General features: G+C 47.6%; 1 protein-coding gene across 23 annotated transcripts in view; it reads right to left on the minus strand.

The window, feature by feature from the left end:
- The window catches only part of ZMYND8 (zinc finger MYND-type containing 8), a 105,892-nt gene that overhangs the window by 67,348 nt on the left and 16,188 nt on the right, over nucleotides 1-22,356 (minus strand). For 19 of the 23 annotated variants that reach the window (XM_036902074.2, XM_036902076.2, XM_057503067.1 and 16 more), the window contains one exon: nucleotides 4,605-4,753. In XM_036902074.2, coding sequence (XP_036757969.2) covers nucleotides 4,605-4,753 — 149 coding nt within the window. Of the gene's footprint in view, nucleotides 1-4,604; nucleotides 4,754-5,601; nucleotides 8,011-11,326; nucleotides 11,566-12,373; nucleotides 12,477-22,356 lie in introns of those variants that run through there. The other 4 variants (XM_057503070.1, XM_057503060.1, XM_036902071.2 and 1 more) reach the window with 4 other exon arrangements.

Here is a 22,356-nt window from a genome sequence, read left to right on the forward strand (position 1 = left end):
ACTTTTCTGACCCCTGAGCCAAGAGCAGAGACTCAAATACGGGTCTCCCGGCACTTTCTCTTGTCCTATCTATGCCCCGTGTGAGACGTTGACAGATGCAGAGATCCTGATGATTAAGTGACCCCCTCAGAGAACATTCTCTGTAGTTCAAATTAACTTCTGCTTAATGCAAAAAGCTGGAGGGGAAAAAAAAATGAAAATTGGGAAGACGACTGGAAACAGACTAGAAGGGGACATGAAAAGATGACAGCATCTAGAGAAAGGTTCTCAACCTTGGCACCACCGCCATTTCAGGCCAGAAACTTCTTTGTTGTGGGGCACCGTCTTGTGCACTGAAGGGTATAGCAGTGCCCTTGGCTAGGCAGCCCCCCACCTCACGCAGCCCCCCACCTCACCCCCCCACACACAAACTGTGACAACCAAAAATAGGTCTCTGGATATTGCCAAACGTCCCTTGGGGGGCAAAAGTGCCCTCACTAAGAAGCACTAATGTAGAGAGTCTGCTGTCTGCCTAGGGAGATGGTTGGTGTTTGTTGGGGGTGGATTTGAAGGGGGGCTTGGAGGAAAGGGGAGGAGATGGAGGGAGAGGAGGAGGAGAAGGAGGAGAAACTCTTACTGAAAGATAAACGGTACATATCAAGCAAGCAGAACTATTTCTAACCTGAGTGGGGTCTTCCAGGATGCTTTTGCGGCTTTTACAAGATACCAGTAAGCCGGAGTTCAGTGCCCGACTTCCTTCCAGAAAGTTAATAATAGGACAGGAAGAGTCCATTCTCAATGAAACTGGAGGAATTGAATATGCCAGCTCATCTCCCTAACTGGCAACCCAAGTCCTCTGCACCTAACAGAAGTCAGGGTAGTGCCACCTCAGAAGTCAAGTCACGCCGCCACCCACACCTGGCTGCAGGAGGGCATTTGGGGGAGGACCACACAGAGGGAGTGCCCGCCTGCTCCCTGCTCTTTTTCAGTTTCATCTTTTCCTGCAACAGCAGTTGTTGCCAAAGACCAGGCTCTTGGTAATCTTGGCAATCAGATTACCTGCCTTACCTGCTGGCTTCTAAGTGTTTCCTGTTCCATAAAAATAACCTGATTACAAATATGCAACATTTATGAAAGGGAAAGCGAATCATCTCAGGTAAAATGAGTTATGTTTTTCTCCCCCACATGAATAAGGTGCATTACCAGCCTGCTGGCAAAGCAAACAAGTTGTAACCTGTGTTATTACAGGATCATTGCAGGCTGCGGGAGCAAATATTCTCATTTCCCTGCTTCTTCCACAGGCTGACTTAACAAGCAAACAGACAGGCTTGCTCATTCACTTCTGGAATACCTCTGTCTATACTGGGAGCCAGCCACCTTTTTCTGTAAAGGGTGCTGCTATAAAGATAGTAAATGGTTGAGGCTTTACAGGTCATGTGGTCTCTATTGCAACTACTCAACCCTGCCATTGCAGCAAAAAAGCAACCAGACAATATGTAAATGAATGAATGTGGCTGGGTGCCAAGAAAACTTCATTTGCAAAAACAGGCTCTGGGCTGCTGTCTGGCCCACGGGCTGTAGTTTGCTGGTCTGTGCAAACCAGGGCATGGGGGTGGGGAGGATGCTTTGGCTTGTGTGTGAGCACAGGGTATGTGTGTGGAAGGGTGGAGGGGCCACAAACTCAAATTCCAAAGAACCTGAACACCCAAGAGACTCATAGACAGAAGAGCAAAGCAGGCAGAGTGTGGTACTATAAGGAAGAGTGGGGAGCACAAAAAACTAGAGCACACAGGCCCTGCATCTAACGAGACAGGTTCTACTCAGCTCCAGCTGTTCCTGGGTTGGTCCGAGTTTTTCTAAGAACTCAGAAATCCAATTGTTATTTGAAATCTCATGATCTTTAAATGTTGATGACTAATAGTTACATTACATTGGTAAAACTCAGAATTTGCAGACCTACAATTTGCTTTTAATTCCACAGTTTTTTCATTCCATAATTCTAAAAGAAAGGAAAGGACAGGAAAAGTGTCCAAAATAATTTTTTTAAGGGGATTTATATTCCCCTTAGGAAAACACATTGTAGGTAAGGGAAGTTGCCCCTACGATGCAAAAACATCATATGCTAAAATGAATATGGGGTCAAGGAATTTCTTTTCTTGACAGTTAAAGCTATTTTTCCTTTGCCAACTCTTGGCTTTCAGCCCCAGGGAGTTTTAGATCTGAAAAACAGACCTACAATCAATGTTGTAATGTTCCCAGTCCGAAGCCCTATTTTCCAACCTAACTGAAGCTCAGAGACAGAAAAGCAACAAGGTCACACAGCTCATCTCCCAGATGCAGCTGGACTAGAAAGAGCCAGGGCTGCAGGTCTGGAACATGTTTCCTCCAGTGCCACAGTCCTGAAAACACTTCTCTCAATACTGAAGATGGCTGATTATTCAGGAGTACAATCATGCCCTGTGTCCAGTCACCGACGTGCTGCTGTTTTCCTCATCCAGAGGGTCCTCTGCATCCTGAGCTCCCCACCCTGTGTCAAACTCTGGAGCAACAGCAGCCACTGAACACTGGCCACATTCTGAGGCTGCTTGTCCAAGGGGGACACAGACTCAATAGAACGTCATCGTGGTTATGAGGCTTACTTGTTACAGAAATGGTATTAACCCATGGATGGAGGAGGGAGAGAACAAAATGGGTGGACTGCCCAAGCTGATCAGCCTCCAGAAAGAGATGGGAGCCAATTTTTAAAGGACAGGTAGGAACTCACAAAATGTGTGTGCATCTGTGCACACACAGGGAAGAGGCATTCAAAGACAACTTTCTGCAAAGAGAAGGCAGTATCTGTTTAATTACTTAGTGCTGTTAAGGAGAGGGTTTGCCCAGGAAGTTGAATCACTGAATCAGTTAAGGTTTGGGGATTATCTGTGACCTTCTTGTTTCTTTGTCTTTAATCCCAACAGCTATAGAATGGCTACTGGGTGACAGGGGTGGGTCATCACCAACTTTAAGCCAGAGAGGCAGATCTAAACTCAAATGCAGCTTCTTACCAGCTGTGAGGCCTTGAGGAGGCAATTTAACCTCTCTGAACCTCTGTGCTTTTCATCTGTAAGATGGAGACAATTACAGCCCTTCCTCACAGGGTTATTATAAACATTAATATCAACCCAGGAAAATGCTTCCAACAGGACATGGCACACTGCAAGCACTGCTTTCAATATTATTACCTCCAAAACAATTATGTATGCTTTTCAAATTGCAATCCTTCCAGAAATTTATTTGCAACCCACCAATTTCTTCTCCTGTAATAAGATTCCCAACTCATTACTGTCCAAAATAGTAGCTACAAGCCACAGGTAGTCACCTAAATTTAAATGAAAATGTCCTTTTTTCCATCACATTTGCCACTTACAAGTGCTCAACGGCCACATGTGGTTTGTGGCTATCATACTGGGGAGCTCAAGTCTAGAACTTCTTACAGCTGTTGCTTAATTATTTCAAGTACAGACTGTGGTTAGCGTAGAGCCTGGCTTCATCCGTATTATTATTATTTAAGTCATTTAGCTCAATTCATCTTACATCAGCCCTATGAAATCAGTAGTAGCTGTATCTTTATTTCCACTTCAGGAGATAAGAAACCTAGGCACAAAGAGGTTAACTTGCCCACAGCCACGTAGCACAGGCAGAGCTGGCATTCAGCTATGTCATTTTGAGAATGAAAATAGGTTAGCATGCAAAAAGGTACCCATCTCACAGCGCTGGGCATTTAACCGTTGCTAGGTTTCCTCCCGAGAAAGCAACAGTCTTCTTGTTTTATTCAACCTCCCATCCCCGGGGCCCACTTCAATGCTCCATAATGCGCAAAATGGATGATTGCATTCCGAGGAATCCCTGAAGTGGTATCGGAATGACGGGGGCATCCTGTTTCCTCCGAGGCTAGATTTGACCTCACGGGGCACTACAGCACCTCTCATTATTTTGTTTAAATCAGAGGACTTTCTAGCCTGCTTCAGAGAATTTTAAAGCAAGAAGTCTCCTTAAACAAGATCCAAGATGGTGAATAGGTTTTTGAGTCTAATTGAATTGGTCCAAGATGCCGAGGGAGGGTGGGGCCTGGAATGCCCAGAATGCCCAGGGTCTACGCACAATGAGACGGAATGATGACAAATGACCAGAACAGCTGTCTCTCTTCCCGGACCTAAACCCACCATTTTACAGATGAGAAAACTGAGACCAGAGGGAGCCTCCCTTGGCCATGCAACCACCTCCAGGCAGAGCCCAGAACCATACCACTGGCGTGGCCTACGAGGAAAAAATCCTCAGGCCACCTGGGGAAACGGTCCTAAAGCCTAAAAGACAAAATCCAAGGAAAATCTCCAAATCCTAAAGCACAGTATCTTCACCTTATCTGAGTCATTGCCCTGTCCCCAAAACAGATCTGCAAACCCTCTGGAAATTTCTTCACAGGCCCCTATTGAGCTGCCCTTTATGTCCTATGCAAATAACAACCAGAGCAAGGCAGCTTGTTAAATGCCCAGAATACCAGCTATGAGAAAAATCCAGAAAGCTGCCTGCTTCTCACTACAGCACTTGTACTGCTGGTGAAGACACCATTCCCAAGGGCCCTTTACCTGTTCCTTATTGTTATTGTTCAGTAAGCCAGGTTTCTTTTTCTTTTTAATGGGGCTTGTTGATGTGTCCTGTGGCGAGTGGCCATTGGAAGAATGTGGAGGACTGGGGAACTTTCTTTTCTGGGCTGTTCTCTCTGTGGAGCCAGGATCTGAAAGAAACACACAGGATCACATATTTTAACGCCATCAGGGAGGCCTAGGCCCTGCAGGGAGTGCGGGTGTGGCACACAACACATTTTGTCCCTAAATCCAATGCCATTTTAGTGTTTCTCTTCCTATAATATATTTACCCCCCTCTCTTCATTGACTGCCTCAGAAGTCAAACAATCTTTCTTCAGTCTATATAACATTTTTCTAAAAATTTATTTCACTGTCAAGATATAAAAATCAGGAGACTTCACATAATAACCCAGATTTTTGGCTTCTCTTAAAAAAACAGATCAGGGCCTGCAGGGCTTTACTACATCAAACAGATCTGCATACCAGCCAGCCACTTTTAGATGGAAATGTACCCTTCATTTTACCACAATCCCCACCCATCCTTACTGTGTCCCTGTTGACAGGGTCATGACCCAGCTGCCATGCACTGTCACACTGACACTGGTATTATCCTCATCTCAAAGAAGTATTTCTTCTCCATATCCATGCCAATGACAAAAGCAGGAAACCATCAAGATAGACCAAAAGGCCACACACCTCAAGAAATCGAGAAAACATACCTCTTTGTGGAAGACAACAACATTTATTCGTGTTTTTCAGGCTAACAAAGTGTTAACTATGTAAAAAGAATATACCCCCTGACTAGAAAGTTCTCATTCCCAGTCACTGGTAGGCATCATTTGTGCCTCTCCTGCATAGAGACTGACACAAATTCCATTCTCACTGATTTTCACCTGACAGATGCCAACCCCCCCCCTTATTAATTTATTCATTCCTGTTTATTTTCCCACCATCTCATTGAAACACACAGATACTGCCACCACCATCCGAGCTTCACCTGCAGGGACGTGGCTCCATTCCATGCCCGATGGCCGTCTTGTCAGCTTAGGGACAACAGAGTGGCATGGCTCAGTGCACATTACACCCTGAGAAACGGAACTTACAGGCACCAGGAGGGGAGAGAGCTATGCCAGGAGCACAGATGACAGGCTGGGATGTGGAATGTGGGATCCGGGAAGATGACTAGCCCCAAAGATAACCTAACGATGTTCCTCCTCCAGTCTGAGTTCTCAGGCAAGTCCCAGCATGCAGGCTGTGTGTGTGTGTCTCCGTCCTCTGTGTCTGGACAGGAGCCGCTCGGGCAGATGAACAGGATCCAATACGGCCTATGCAAGGCTGCCTGGTGCTTTACCCTGACCGAAAGGCAGAGATCTTCCTGCAGCTCATAAAGGCAGGCATGAGCTGCTTTCGTGAACTCCAGTCCACATGATGGACCTCTCCAGTCTCACCCGGCAGGCTTCAGAAAAATCCCAAACAAATGTTCAGGGTGCTGCATGGGGACACAGCCCTGAGAGGAAATTAAATGCTAACCACAGGCACCCTGAGGGGAAACAGACCCCAGAGTTCTGGGGATCATCCCACAGACATCCAAAACAAGGCACCCAGAGCCCCACGGTGGGCCCAGAGGCACACAACAGCTTGTTAGTGAGAAAACGCACTTAAAAGGTGCAGCACTGGGTTGGTGCATCCCCCCGAGAAAAACTCCTCCCGTTCCCTCGGGGATCCTCACCCCACTCCACCATCATCTGTGAAAACATTCACTTTGTCACATAGTCTTTGATGACAATCTCCTCCTAGAAACATTCTACAGATGCAGTCAGTCGGGGGCAGAGCACACACAAGATGATTCACTGTAGCACATGTGTCACGCCTGAGACTGGAAATGACTTAAATGTCCACAAACTGAGGACAGGGCTAGTAACACCCTAGAGACAAACAGCAGGTCTCTCTGCAGCCAGTACGAATACAGGCCACCTCCACCCCAACTGAGGAAGAGCACCCAGGCTTCTGCACCAAGTAAAAAAGCTGTACCTCTAACACCATTAACAGACCAACACACACACCCCAAAAGATGTCACATATCCAAGTCTGCATGGGCCTAGAATATTCTTGGATGAACACATAAGTATGATGGCTCTAAACTGGGACTAGTGGTTACCTCTGGGGAGGAAAATTTGCAGGAGGTCAGGGAGAAATTATTTTTCACAGTGTGCCTTTTGTGCGTATTACCATGTGCCTGGACTACGTTACCAAAATAAAATAAAAATGAAGTATCCAGGAGGCTCTGTTCCACACCAAGCAGCAAGCATAAAGAAAGCCAATAACAAGGGAATGACAGAAGCCTGTTTCAGGATAAAAAGTGTCACCAGATGGATGAAGTTGGGGCTGATCGCCACAGACTTGTGGGCCATAGGAAGGAGTTTGGGATTTATTCTCCATGGAACTGATAAGCCCAAATCGCTCTGCTCATGTGTTGGGAGTATGGATGTTCAAGAAAGGTGTTTTGGGGTCTCCAAGGAGTTGCATCCTGAACAAAATGCCATCCTGGCCAAGCAAAAATTGAGAGCAACTGGGTAAAGGTTCTGAGTTCATGTTTTGTTTAGCTTGCGGGTCAATTTTGGAAGAAGAAAGTACATGAGCAAAGATGCACCAACGGAAACGTTAGGGGAAGATTCAGGGGAAAAGCAAGGAGTGTGGTTTTTCCACGTTTCTCGATGAAGCAACCAGGTTTTGGAAGGGGCAGCTCTTGCCCATTGCAGGGACAACCTAAGGACCGTCCCACTCAAGGCCATCAGTACTTCCACAAACAGTGTGAAGAACACACGCCCCCACATACTTCCCAAATACTCCCAGAACAGTGGTAGCAGCACCTCGAAGACCTGCTAGGCTGGGATATGGGGCAGGGTGGCTAAGCACACAGCCAGGCCAATGCCTACTCAACCTGCACAGCCAGGAAGGGCCCCAGCTCTCAAGTTCCCACCTGTGGCTCAGATCCCTGGGATGAAGGTTCCCAAAGTGGGGTCTCCCATACTAGCAGCCATGGCACCACCACCTGGGAATTTGCTAAAAAGGCACAGTCCCAGGCCCCATGCCAGGTCTACAGAATCCAAGCTCTGGAGTAGGGCCTGGAGATCTGTGGTGTAACAAGACCTCAGGATTTGGATACAGGCTAAGTTTGAGACCCTTTAGGGCATGTGACTGGGGGATGGAGTCTGATGGTCTCCAGCCCAGAGAATCCGGTTCCGCGCTGGGAGGCCCATCTCCTCTCCTTCCCCACCACTTCCTTCGGGGCTGGTTGGAGGCTGAGAAAATAGAAGCCAAGAAGGCAAAGAGAGAGAATAAAGACAGCTAAACAGAAGATGACCCCACGCAAAGTCTCCTACTTCTCAGGGCATCTGTAAAATGGGACAAGGGAGAAAGAAGCCAGATCTGAACTTCAACCTGGAGTCAGTCCATCACCGTGCCTCGGGGACCCACAGTCCACATGCCACGGTTCTGTACATGCCGGCAATTTCCTGGAACGAGGGGCCGTGCCCACTGCACCTTCTCAAAGGTGCCATCAATGCTCAAGATGAACAACTAGAGGACGAGAGGTTCTACGGCCCCTTTTGAACTTCCAAATTTTTTTAATTCCATGGGAAAGGAGGGGCGTGGAAATCACTAGAAATAAATACTCTCAAAAACAATTTAAGCTGGGGAGGGAGTCCTGCCCAAGCCGACTGGGAAACAAAAGGGGAACCGAGGGCCCTGCTCCGTGACGAGAGGGGCTGGCCCAGAGCTGCCGCCACCTAGGAGGATGCAGACCTGCCCCTCTGCCCCTCCCGGCCAGACATCAAAAACCCAATTCTGTCCCTGGTTACAAACACAGCGACTCCCTCCAGAGTTCCCGAGAGCTCGGCAGCTGTACCCAAGGAGTAGAAGCTTAACAGGTTCCAAACAACAGACATATCAGTCAACAGCAAAGGTTCAATGAAGACTCTTAGGGAGAAAAATTGGGAAATGCAGGCTGGATTCAACGTCTTTCAGAGGTATGAGATGGCAGGTCAGAATTTTGACTTAGAAACCTACCTACTCCAGTGGGGGCCAGGCCTCTGCTGGGGATAGAACGGTGGGTGTAGACCCGCTGTTGTCACTGTCATGACGCTACCTTACAGGGCTTTTTCCAGAAAGCTGAGTCAAGGGTTTTTTTTTTCCTTCCTTAATGATTTAATTCTGGTGAGGACATATTGCTAAATGCCATTTCTTCTATAAATGCAGAAGGATGACAAACAGGCCCTATAGACTGTATCACCAGGGAATTGATCTGGAAGACCTTTCTGTGAGCAGGACATGCCAATTCTACTGCCCTGTCCTGCCAGTGACCCTCTGCCTCCTACCCCCACCCCCCAGCAATAAATCTGGTTCTGAAGGAGTTAACGTGGGTGACAGGAGAGCTGGCTAGAGGAAAGGACAGAGCAATGACTCAGGAAAACAGCTTGCCGTGGAGCTGGAAGCAGCAGAATCTTCCCCTCCTGACATTTCTGAGATCTTTAATACGGGAGGGTCTCCTGGGTATTAGGAATCAAGCATGTGATGCGACCCTGCCTGAACCTGTCTTGTGAGCCACCAGAAGCAATCCCACTCAGCCCTTCCTAGATGTCTCTTGACTTAAGGGACACCTTCCTTCAAGATAACCCGGCCTCTAAGCCTTCCTGAGCCACGGGTGTTAGCAGCTAAGACTTTCTTTTATTGCATACAATGTACCAGGCACTATTCAAATTGCCTTTCCAGTCCTTCCCTCTAGGTCACCTGCCCAAAATCACACAAGCAGCAGGGCTGGGATTTGAACCGCAGCAGTGTGACCCCTAGGCCCAAGCATGGTCTCAGGCCAGGGAGGCCTGTCCTGAGCCGTACAGCAAGACAACATTCTCACTCAGGGGTTATGTTTTAAGCATTAGGTGTACACTCTCATTCTGCCTTTATCTTTCTCAACTGCAGGTGATGGTATGGAGGGGGTTAGGGAAGGGCATTTCGGAAGATCCCCAGGAACTGGGCAGAAGGCAGAGAATTTGTGTGCATGTGTGTATGGGACTTACTGATGATTCGCCCCGTTTTTTCAAAATTAATCCACCACAAGCACAATTATTACCTCCCGATCTTCTGATGGTAGCACCTGAATCTGGCCTGCGCCACAGAATAGGCTGGGGAGTCCACAGCCATCTCCCTCCCTCTGCCCAGTCTCCATCCAGGCCTCCCCCACACCAGGCTCCCCACCTCCCACCCACATCCGGCGCCTGAGTCACACCACCGCTGGTCTCCGGAGTCTAGGAAATGACACACCATTCCAGGGAATTGTCTTCTCCAGAGAGGGAGAGGGTCCCAGCTGAAAGGCTGGGTGATTCCCCGCAAGGACCAGCCCTGTGGTGTTTTTGTGGGTGTTAAATTTCCTTAATGATATTGACAGCAAGCCTATTGGGGCCTGAATGAAGAGAGAAACTCAGTCAACAGGCCCAGACAAGCATCATAGGCCACAGGCACAGGTGACCAACCGCTGGCTGGCTAGAGATAGTCTCACACAAACTGGGACAAGCTGGTCGCCTTACACAGAAGTCAGGGGCACACACCCTGACACTCGGGGTCACAGATACAGGCATGGTACCTAGTTCTGTTGCTTCCAGCAATGTGGCCTTAAGGAAGCTACTTAACCTCTCTCTGGGCCCCCAAGATGGAGCTCATAGCAACCTACCGAAGGTCCGCATGAGTTAAGTCATCTGAAGTTCTTTGTATAATGCCTGGCAAAGAGTAAGCATTCAACAAATGGTAGCTATTTCTTTAAACCAAATCACTCCTCCTCCTCTTCTTCCTCCTGGCCTTCAACTACCACTCTGCTCTGCTCCAAAAACAGAGCTTGCTTTCTCAGAGGAGCATGTTAAGTCAATGCCACAAGTTCAAAGTTATGGGAACGCCAGCCTTTATAAAGTGGAGACCAAACTCGGCCCAAGACAGGATTTCTCCATTGCAATCACACTGTGCTAAGTCCAGGTTTCCTCCGGTAACTGCAAAGTCAGGGTCGGAAACAGAGGCCTGTGCTGGCCCGGGGCTCCCAGAGCAATCACAGGCAGCCCTCGGGGTAATTCCAGCCCTCTCCACTGCCTACTTCAAACATGACCACACGCTGCTCTCCCAGAAGACAGCAAAGCAGAGTGCAGTTAATCATTTCAAAGCCTTACCCAAAAACACAGAGCAGGTACCCAAATACACCTCCTTCGCCAGGATTTAGGCCCCTCTCCAGCCAGTAATCACATCATAATGAAACAAAAGCCTGGAATTTCCTCCAAGCCCAAAGCAGAAATGAGAAGTCAGGAGCAAAGGATGGGGGTGGGGGAGAGGGCATGTTCCTTGCAGCACAGCGCCCAAGCCACGAGGAGCACGCCCGAGCGAATCGTCTGCTCACTCACTGAACAGCCCCCTCGACCCGGCGGATCCTGAAGACGAGGCCGCGGGCCCTGCCCCCTGGGGCCTGCCACGGTCTCCCCCACGGAGGCTGCACTAGCTTAGGCCCGGCTTCTAAAAGGTCTCTGGCGTGTCAATGTGAACTTCTCATCCAGACCGGGAAAAGCAGAACTGGGATGGAAATGAGGCAGTGGAAGGAGAGGGTCATTTGCAACTTGGGGAAAATGTCACCAGGAGCCTCAGAGGCAAACCGAGTGAGGGGCAGGTCATCCTGGGAAGGGGTTGCTTACCTGCCATTGAGAAAGCTCTGCTGCTCAGAGGGCCCAGCCTCTCTTTTAGAGAGAACAGAGGCTCACACACGGCAGACATTCCTGCTTCCGGATCCTCAGCGGCCTCTCCCAGAGGGAGGAGGAAGAAGCAAAGAGGACAGGCTAAGAGTCACCACTTAGCAGGTCAGCCCCGGTCTCGTACACACTAGGCCGCCAGCGGGGCAAGGACACCCTCACCTCCCAGCACTCAGGCAGTCGGAGGCAGAGACGTGCCTTCGTGTCCCGGGGCTATCGGCTCTAATTTGTCACCGTCGACAGACAGCAGTTCGGCTAAGCTTTCAGACTCCAGCGCACAGCACCCAAGAGCCACTTATTTCACCGGGTGTGAACAGACGCAGCAAACTGCAGTTGTTCCTGCCGGCTGGAGTGGGATCATCAGAGGGGGGTTCTGGCGGTTTGCACTCTGCAGGTGTTTTTAAGGTTTTTAGTAATTGTTTCAAATTATCTTTAGTTCTAATGTGCCTCCTAGAAATGAGAGAGCCATCTTCCCACCATATACTCACCGTCAGTGTCTGTCCGTCCGTCAGTCTGTCTCTGTCTCTGTGTCCCTCCCTCCCTCCCTCACACTAGGGCTGAAAGCTGAAGTGGTCATTAACTGGCATATTCATATGTAAAAGCTGAACTTCCACACTCTGCAGGCAGGACAGAAATCACTTCAATCTCAGGAAAAGAGGCTCATTTACAAATGAATCCACTATTTAGCCCTCAACAACTAGAGGCAATTGGAGCCACACAGCCCTTTCTCCCCCTCAGTTGGGATGGGGCCTTCTGGAAAAAACGACAACATCTCAACAGGAATTTCCTGGTTCAAGAATGCCAAGCTCTTTCAAATTTCACGGGGAGGAGAGTAAGGGCCCAATTCCCCGTAAGAAACCACAGCACCCCACCCACCCCCTCAGCAGGTCCAAGCCCAGAAGTCTGCGTCTGACTTCTGTACATATTTGAGGCCCTTAAAACTCCACCTAATCACCACAAAGTGTAGAGTAACTGGTTGCCTTTGGCCTTTACCTCATAGCAGGCTGAGGAGAGGGTTCACAGGGGGAGCTGAAACCTGTCTGCATTATTGACCCAAGCTTAAGGGGCTCTGTGTGGTGGGTCCCACCCCTACCCGGCCCAGTCAGGTTCTGGTGGGTAGCTTTGAAACTGGAATGGAGAATTGCAGCATCAGAGGACCATTTCCGAAACAAAAAGGGGACTCGGCCAGCAGCAGCTGGAGCAAAGAAGTGGGCTAGGAGAAGAAAAAGGAAATGAAGAGGCTTCAAGGAGGAGGCAGATGAAGGAAGGGGCACCACTGGTAACCAGGCAACGCCCCCCATATGCCCCAGGCCGGGGTCTGGCCTCTCTAGAAGTCACCTTAATGGAGACAAAATTCTCTAAGACACCAGGGAGGAAGGGTCCAGCCTTCTCATTTTCCTTTGGGGAAGCAAAGATCTCAAACCCAGAGTGTCACCTGAATTATCCTGGCCAAAAGGATGCTTAACTTCACTCCAGTATCAGTGGGGGGATTCTAAGCATGTGTCCTGTGGCCCACGGCTCAGAAGTGCACAGAAGGTTGGACTAGCAGAGAGCCACTGCAGTAGGCCTGTGGAAGCCAGAGACGGCAAGCAACTTCCAAGGCCATCAGCAGGGGGGTGAGATGCAAAAGATCATGGTAAAGAGCCACATTTTCACATACAGGCATGGAAGAAAATCTAAGTGAAAAAGGCCAGAAATAGACCTGGGTGAAAGATAACATGGGCTGTGTGGGCTCTGGGTTTGCAAAGCCTGGCGGAACACCCAGGAAATGAATAAATGCACAAATGCACAACTCCTCTCCATTCTTTCTCATCACATTCATGTATTTAACTGAGATCTTTTTAATGGCTATGGAGAAAATGGACGGTAACAACGCTATGTATGGAACTCCCACTACATTCTGGGTACTGCTCCAGCCAGGGGTCACACCACTGCACCCCTGCACCTGCCACAAAGGTGGGCTCAGAACATGCCTCCAGCACCAACATTAAAGAGACTCACTTGTTCAGAAAAATATAAAGCAGGTCTCAACCAAGGTCCCCCCGGAGACACCTGGCGATGTCTGGGGACATTTTTGGTCGTCACAACTAGGCAAAGAGGGGGTGCTACTAGCATCTCGAGGGTGAAAGCCGGGGGATGCTGCTGCCCACCCTACAAGGTGAGGATGGCCTATGATAGAGAACAGGGAGGCCCAAAATGTCAACAGTGCTGAGGTTGAGAAATCCTGGTGTAAAGAAATGTCCAATAAGCGGCCAGTCAGGTCTAACTTTGTGTAACACCACCCACAGAGGCATCTGTCCCCAGTAAAAAAGAAAATGATGCCCGATGTTTCACCTGGCAGCTCTGGCTGCAAATTTCAAAGAGAAGAAAACCAGTCAGTCAACAAAGAGTCACCAAGCAACTACTGACTTCTCGGCTACCACGGAAACTATCAGGGGAAGGTCCCTGCCCCGGGGGAAGCCAGCCTGCAAAGACTAATAGGAATAATAGCTGCCTTCTGTTGACCACTTATCTGCGAGGCACTGTTCTCAATACAAACAACGATTTATTTATTCCTCTCCACACTTCTACAAGGAGGTAGGTACTGAGTATCTCCATTTTAGTAATGATGAAACTGAGACCCCGAGAAAAACAGACCCGGGATGAAGCAGCTAGAGAGCATAGAATGAACGCGGAATAGGAAACTCATTACAGAAGAGACAAAAAGCAGAGCAGGAAAAATACCAATAGTGTGCGAATACATATTAGGGAGGAGGGTGCAGGCAGGAAAATATGTGTCTTTCCTTCTCAAACTGAGCCCATGTAACTCACAGTTACTGTTTCCTGAGAAGCTACTTTGTGAGTCCTCCCAAGAATTCTGTGAAATAGGGATGGTGGGGGTGCACCCATTTCATAGGTGAGCCTCCGATAAACAAAGTCGTTTATGTGCACAAAGGCAAGCGGATCAACGCAGCAGGCTGGGCCCCACTCCAAAGCCCCTAACTGCCCCTTGGAAAAGTTGTGGGTGCCGCCCTGTAAATCTTTATAGCTAAGGGCATGTTTGGCCTGGGCCCGTGTCAGTACAGCACTGTTGTTCGCTGTGCGTGCGCTCTGGAGCCATACCACCAAGTCTGATTGCAAGCGCTGCCTACTAGCTGTGTGTCCTTCGGCAAGTTACTTAGCCTCTCTGTCTCAGTCGATTCAGCTGTAACCGTTCGTCTCTTCCTAAAAGCCTTGTTAGGATTAGATGAGAATGCATGCCAAGTGTCTGACCGATCAAAGCACCACCAGTCGCTATTATTATTCCGATGTGGGGAAAGGAGAAGCCAAGGCAGGGGGGTAAGACATTAACCCGGAAGTCTCAAACTACTCTGCCCAAATCCTTTTGTATCTTCACCTTGATTTACACCAGACTAGCTCTTCTCAGCCTGTGTCTGAAAAGGGTTCAATGATGAAAACACAAATTTTCACAGTGAGGCCTCTTAGGCTGGCAGAGGTTCAAGCAAACCCGGCTCAAAATCCCTTCAGGGCTCAGGATTTCCTCCCAGATCAAAGCAGACCACTCCAGGTGGCCCCCGGTCCCAACGCCACCAGTCCAGATTGAACTTGTCCCTAAGACGCCTCCAAATACACGCTCCTCCCCTCCTCAAATGAAGTTCACGAAGCCCAGGAAAGGGCTGGCCTCAGAATCCTAGGCATTCGTGATATGCATCAAGAATGCCAAGCCTTGCAGGTAAGGGGAGAAATGCTCACATGGTGCCTGGCTCGTGATGAGCGCTCTGCAAAGGGGTGTTCCTTCCTTGCCTCACCTCCAGCTGTTCCCTAACTTCATTCACAGTTGCCACCTTGATCAGCCTCCTTTTAAACTTAAAACAAGCAGTCCTCTGCTTAAAACCTGCCAACGGGCTTACTGTAGACACCCAACATCTTATCAAGTCCTACAATGCCACCAAGGATCTGGGCCCGCTCACCTTTTCTCCATTCCCTCAACCCTAACACAGTGGCCTCAAACAAGCCAATCTCATTTCCACTTGCTGACCCTTCCATCTAGAAAGTTCTGTGCCTAATCTTCCCATGGCTCAACAACTTCATCTTTTGGCTCAAATGTCACCTCCCCAGAGAAGCCTTCCCTGACCACCCCAGCTTCCTGCCCCCTTAGTATATCATCCATTAGTGTTGTAGGAATTTTGTCCCCCTTCACGGCGGTCATCTCTACCAGAAAATTACCAGAAACTATTTTCTTCTTTTGCAGGTTCACTTGTTTATTGTGTCTCCCCCAGAATGTGAGCTCAGTCTGTTTTTCTGTCCTTCTTTGCTGTAGCCTAAAACCTGGCACACAGCCTGACTGAGATGCTCCCAAAACATACATCTGATCAGCTAAATGGGCAACAGAAAAGCTTTGAGATGTGCCAGACCTGATTTACAGGAAACTCCAGTTTTTCTTCCCCAGTCTAAGAATTTCTCCCAGCAAACCAAGAAGGCAGGAGGGTTGTGACGTAAACAGGGAAGATAACCCAAAGGGAGCTTGGCCATTTCAGGGTCTGAGAGAAACTAGGGCAAGAAAATTCTTTTCAACAAATACTCAGCCATTCTTGCTTCTTGCCTAAAGAACCCATTTCCCCGAAAGTAGGAGATTAAGTATGGATTTATATCCTGAATGTGATGGGGCCATGCAGCTAAAAACTATTACTGAAAAACCAAAGAGGGGAAATTCATGAGGTTTTCTCCAGCCACCTATTTCCTAGCTCTCTCCATACTTCTGGGAAACAGCTACTGTTTCAGAAACATTCAACCTTAAAAAAAAGGAATGACTTTCTCCAGAGAAAACACATGCCCCACTGGGAGACACTGCCCCCAACTGTGGTGACTACTTAACCAAATTTTTTAGTCCTTATTTTCTGCCCTTTTTCTTATCAGACTCATTAAGTCTGAGGCTCTCTTTTAAACACCTCCTTTAACCTGCACCCGGATTCAATTCTGTCCCTGCGCTGTGATACAAGGGCCCATCTATGTGAAGGCCTCAATATGGGCTCAGCCTCAAAAAGGGAAAGTAGAACAATTATTTTCCAAGTGCATTTTCCCTCCATCCCACTCAATGGGCGTGAGTCAAGAGAAATTAAATCTGCTCTTTCCTGTCTCCATCTTCCTAGTCTTGGGCCTCTCAGATTGCCAGCGTTTCTCCAGGCTGGAGATGAGTCTAGATTTTAAAGATACGTATTTGTCAAGAAACTCTCACCAACTTCTAGCATATCTGGGCCCAAACCAAGAAACAGCAACCCGGTTTGAAAGACAGTTCCCAAACTGCTGCTGGGGATAGGGAGTTATTGAGGGTGGTTCTGAAAGAGGACAAATCCAGGTCAGCCTTATTAGGAAGAGGGCCCTAGTGGCAGCTGATGGGATGACCCAGTGATCTAGAGGGGAAGCGATCCCCAGGAAGAGAGGGGAACCTACAGCCACGCCCGGGGCCGGAAGCGACCCACTGAAGGACTGCAGCCCACAACTAGGTGGTACTTTTCAAATTTTAAGTTAGTTGTCAATATTTCCAAATTGGGAAAAATCTCCATTTAGAAATCCAGATTATTAGCTTCTCTTAAAAAAAAAAAAATCAGATCCATCCACACAGTCCCCATTTCCACGTGGAACAGTCCTCCAGGCCTCCTCTCCGAAGGATGGAATGCAAAATTCCCCCTACGCCAAGGTCTCCATTCTTCTCAACTGTCAATGTAATTAAATCTAACCTTGAAAATTCCTTAAAAGCAGAGGAAAGCCAAGAAGGGCAAGAAGGTAAATAGATGAGATACGGAATGCTTTGCTAGGATGGCCCCATTCTAGACAGTTCAACCCCATCATGGTATGGTAGGGGAGCAGAATATGCCACCCCAATAATCTGGCATAAGGATTATTTTAGGCTAGTTCTTAAAACTGCAAACACAGAAGCTCAGAAAACCAAATAAGAGTTAGCCTTTTGCAAGACATATTTACACGTGTAAGAGGAATCTCCATTTGTAAGGGTGTCCCTCTTTGTACTAGGAAAAGGCAGCTGACTCTAAATCTCTAAAATCTCTTATCAATGGAGAAGAAAGCAACTTAAATCTGCATTAACAACCTCACCCTTGTTAACTGTGCTTTTCCTGGTTTCTACGACTGACTCCCCATAACTTAACCCTATAACAGCGGGACCACTCCCATCATCTTTTGTTGTTGAAGATGCTGCTATTTAAGATGCTGGCTTTGGCCATTGGGGGCGTTACCCACTTTTCTAGGGTCTCTCCCGTGGATACAGGAGGTATTCATGTCATTAAACTTGTTCGTTATTCTCGCTGATCTGTCTTGTGTCAATTTAATTATTAGACCAGCCAAAGAACCTAGAAGGCAGGAAAGGAAAACTTCCTCCCCTACAGTGTAAGTTTGTTTATATTTTTATAAGAGAAGGGAAACGTACAAATGAGATCATACCAACTGTTAACCCTGGTGACCTGCCCAGAAAGGGTTTTTAGGTGTTTCTTTGTACATTTTAGCTTGTTGCAAGAGCAAGAAGATGCACTGATTTTATCGTTTGAAAGGGAAATCCAATAAACCATTTTCTTCCCTTAACGTCAATTATTTTGTTAATTTCAACAAAGTAAATGTGAAGCTCTAACTGGCTTTATTAAGCGATTCTTGAGCTGGGAAGCACCCCCCTCTAGCCAAGCAGAGATGCTCTGAAGGGCTACAAAAAGGGAGAGGTTTTTATGAGTTCCCTGTCCTGCCTTAAAAGAAAAAAAGTGGAACCACCTTCATTTGGGAACAACTGGTCTCATTAGGTGGATGATCTCATCTTTGGGATGGAGAGGGCACGTGTGACATTACCTTATCAATGCTGACCAGAAAATTCCTGACTGACTACATTTCTGGAGGAGGTTGAAACTGCAATTAGGCGAGGTATTAAGCCCTGGTGTGGTGACTTGGCCCAGCAGAAGTGACCCCACGGTGGGCCTGTGTCTTTCTTTTTGACAATTTATATTTCTTGAAAGAGATTCTTCACTCAAAAACACTTACTGAGCAGCTACCTATAAATCACTATCCCTGTGTTGGTTAAAGGTGAGAGAGACTTAGTCCCCGTATCAGTCTAGGGGAAGACACACAGGTAAATGAATTATACGACAGAACATTTTGTGAGGCTGGAGAGAGGGGGACCAGCATTTCCTGTGCTTTTTTCCCCCGCAGCCAGTGCTCCAAGATGCCAACAGCCCTGGCAGAAAGGCAGTTCAGTGGGGCTTGGGTTCGAAATGCCGAGCTGGGAAGATGGCAAGATAGTTGTGTTCCCTCCTCGCAGAATTTTTCAAAAAAGAGCAGACCCAGGACACCTGAGAATCCCCCACCCATTCCTATTCGAGGAATTGGGCAGTTGCCTCATTGGCTGGAAGGCATGATGATTTGATGCCCAGAAATGGGCATGTGGACTAACCTTTGATTCCTCCATTAGCCTAGCTTGGAAAGTCTCAAACTTTTAGTATGCATAAGAATGCCTGATCAGAGCTGATTATGTACATTTGAGGGCAATTTAAGGGACTTTCCAGGGTGATTTTGCCTTTGGAAGCTAAGACTCCACTGTAGATGTAAATGAAGGCTCAGAAAGAGGGAGGCCTGAGTCCCCAGAGACGTGCAGAAGGTGGTCCACAAGGACAGCGGTCTGGAAGGATCTGCAAAGGTGTGGCTCAGCGAGGAGCAGAGGGAACTGGCATGATCACAAGATCAACACGCAGGCCTGGCTGGCTGGACGGGAGGGACACGTCCTGCGGGGACCATGTTGAGAGCCTGGAAAGGTCAGGCAGCAGGGCCCTGAGTCTCTGCTCAAGACTGGTCTTCAGGAGCCAATGGAAACATAAAGCAGGAGAACAGGACAACCGGACTTAGGCTTTGGAAAGGGCCTGCTAGAAGTGGTATTAGTACATCAGGAAAGAAAGAATCAGAAGGACGGGGGCCATTTCAAGGAGCACTTTGTCCCTGGTGAGGGAGAAAGAGACAGGCCACCAGTCGTTTTAGAGAAAGCAGACATCTGAGGTTGGGTAATTATTTCCAGGCACGGATTATGCTGGAAACAAAGCCATCCTCTCTGGCTGAAAGGATGCTTTCACTTCATTCTCCAATATGAAAGTTCCAACTATCTGATAAAAAAAAAGTCAAGTCATTCACTCATTCGAAATAAATATTTATTGCGCACCAATAGAACAGACACCATGGTCGCTAAATGGGCACCAGGTGAAAAAGGACCCAAAAACCAAAGGCAGGCCTGACCCTCACTGGGAGCCTCAGGCCCAAGGGGGGTGGAGGGTTAGAAGAAAGAGAAGGGAGGATCTCCCAGGTATTAGCAGAGGCCCACAGGCCAGAGATGGCTCTTCTAGGGCCTGGAAGATCGGGGTGGCTGAATGGTAGGCAGGGGCCAGCACGTGAGGATTTTAGGGTTTGGACCTTCGTCCTAAAACCAAGGAGAAAGCACTTAAGAGTTTAAAGTGGGAAGTGTCAGCCAGGAGAGATATTCCTTTCATCTGGAAAGGGAGGGTGGGGCAGACAGACAGTGAGACCAGCCAGACTAGTGCAGTTCAAGAGTGATAATCTGAAGCACAGTGATATCAGGACATACATAATACCAAGAAAATGGTATGAAAAGGCAAAGGACAGAAACATCAAGGATAAAGGCCCATACCCCTGGCCTAGCCGGCTAGCACAGTACTGCCTTGTTCATCCTGGAGGAGAAGCAGGTGCTGTTAGGGGGCAGGGGCAGCAGGAGAGAAGGTTCAGCTATGAAACCGACTTTGGACACGTGAGGTTTGAGACACCCATGAACAACAGGTAGGCAGCTGGCCTTCTGCATCACGACTCAGGAAATATCTAGGTTGGAAGTAAAAAACGTGAGTCATAAAGCTACAGATGTGGGTGAGATGAACCAGGGAAAGAACATGCTGGGGAGAAATGAGAGAGCAAAGCTTCCAGGGACTCCAACATTTAGTGGCTGGAGAGAAGAGAAGGCGCCGGGGAACGAGGTGGGAAACCAAGACCGCAGTGGCAAAAAAGCCAAAGGAAGAGATGGTTTCCAGGAAAAGAATGATCAGTAACGTCCAATGCCTCTGTTAGGTGGAGCGAGGTGCGCACAGCATGGCAAACCTCCACCAGAAAGAGCAGCAAGGAGTCTGCAGGAAGCTCGGGGAGAGCAGTTCACACCGAGAGGCTGAGCAGAGGCTGCAGTGGAGCTAGCACGACAAAGCAGGGGGTGAGGAGACTGTAAGGGATCCACCATCGATAGAGGACAATGCAGTTTACTCCTGTTTGAAACTTTCAGGCAAAAAAAGTGCCAGGATCTCGAAGAGGCCTCTGACCTAGTATGTTAATTCTACAAACATTTAGAGGAAAAATAGTTCTTTTTAAACTAAGGTTGAGGATGGTCCATTTTAGATCACAGTTTTCTAGAATGATAGACATATAACGTGAGTCAGGCTTCAATGGTAGACATATAACGTGAGTCAGATGCGTTTCCGAAGAAGTGTGGCTTTGAAGACAAGGCCAGAAATGGGAAGAGCAGCTAGTAGGAAAGATGCAGGGGTCAAGAGGGTAGCTGTGAGACGGATTTAAGTGTTATTCAAAAGTCCATGAATCCATCAAAAGGTTCGAGTTATGCTAGGAAGACCCCAGAGTTCCACTCCGTCTACACCCTGAGAAGTGAAAACATACATCCACATAAAAACTCATACACCCATGTTCACATCAGCAATATTCGTAAGAGCCAAAAAAGTGCAAACAACTCAAATGTCTATCCACAGATGGAGACACACAACGTGGATATCCACAATGGAGCACTATTCAGCCATAAAAAAGAATGAAATACTGACACATGCTACAACGTGGATGAGCCTTGAAAATATCAGTCTAAGGGAAAGAAGTCAGACACTACAGGTCACATACTACATGAAACATCCAAAATAAGCAAATCCACAGAGACAGAAAGTAGATCAGTGGTTATCTGGGGTTAGGGTAAGGGGACAATGGGGATTGATTGTTGACAGATATGGATGGGGTTTCTTATTGGGATGATGAACATTTCTAAAATTGATCATGGTGATAGCTGCACAATTCTGGGAACATACTAAAAACCACTGAAGTGTATACTTCAAAACGGAGAATTGTGCAATTATGTGAATTACATCTCAGTCAAAGCTGTTTTGTTTTGTTCTGTTTTGTTTTGTTTTTAAAAAGGCCTGTGAAATGCTGGATCTCAAGGTTCCCAAGAAAATGGAGCAAGGACATGACAACACAGGGTAGGTAGGGGTGGAGGGCTGTCTTGATGGCCTTATAACAACATTACACTCATCCCACAATGAGGTGTGGGCTTTCCAGCCCTGCTCCCTTCAAGTCAACTGTAAGGGATTCACCATCGATAGAGGACAATGCAGTTTACTCCTGTTTGAAACTTTCAGGCAAAAAAAGTGCCAGGATCTCGAAGAGGCCTCTGACCTAGTATGTTAATTCTACAAACATTTAGAGGAAAAATAGTTCTTTTTAAACTAAGGTTGAGGATGGTCCATTTTAGATCACAGTTTTCTAGAATGATAGACATATAACGTGAGTCAGACTTCAAAAAAAGGGGCAAACAGGTTTTCCATAAGGGAACTACAAAGCTAAATTGCCTGGATGGTGCCGACAGGATTCCGTGAACAGATGTACAGTGGATGCTACAATGGCCAAGAGAAGGTAGATTTCTCCTTTCGAAAGTCGTTACCCGACATCTTCAGAGTTCCGGGACATTTTAAACCTTGTTGGGAGAGGAACAATCTGGTAGCTTTCTAACTTGCCAATAAATTCTTTCCATTGCACAGTACATGGATGGCACTTCTTAGTCTGCAGAAGAGCCAAAATGGAGTTAAAAATACTGATGCTCATTTTTTTTTAAAGAAAATTTCTCAGTACTTCTGCATCACTGTGTGATTTAAGAGTGTTTATGGCTATATTTTCTTAAAGAGTTT

This window comes from Manis pentadactyla, chromosome 5, assembly GCF_030020395.1.
Source record: "Manis pentadactyla isolate mManPen7 chromosome 5, mManPen7.hap1, whole genome shotgun sequence".
NCBI lineage: Eukaryota > Metazoa > Chordata > Mammalia > Pholidota > Manidae > Manis > Manis pentadactyla.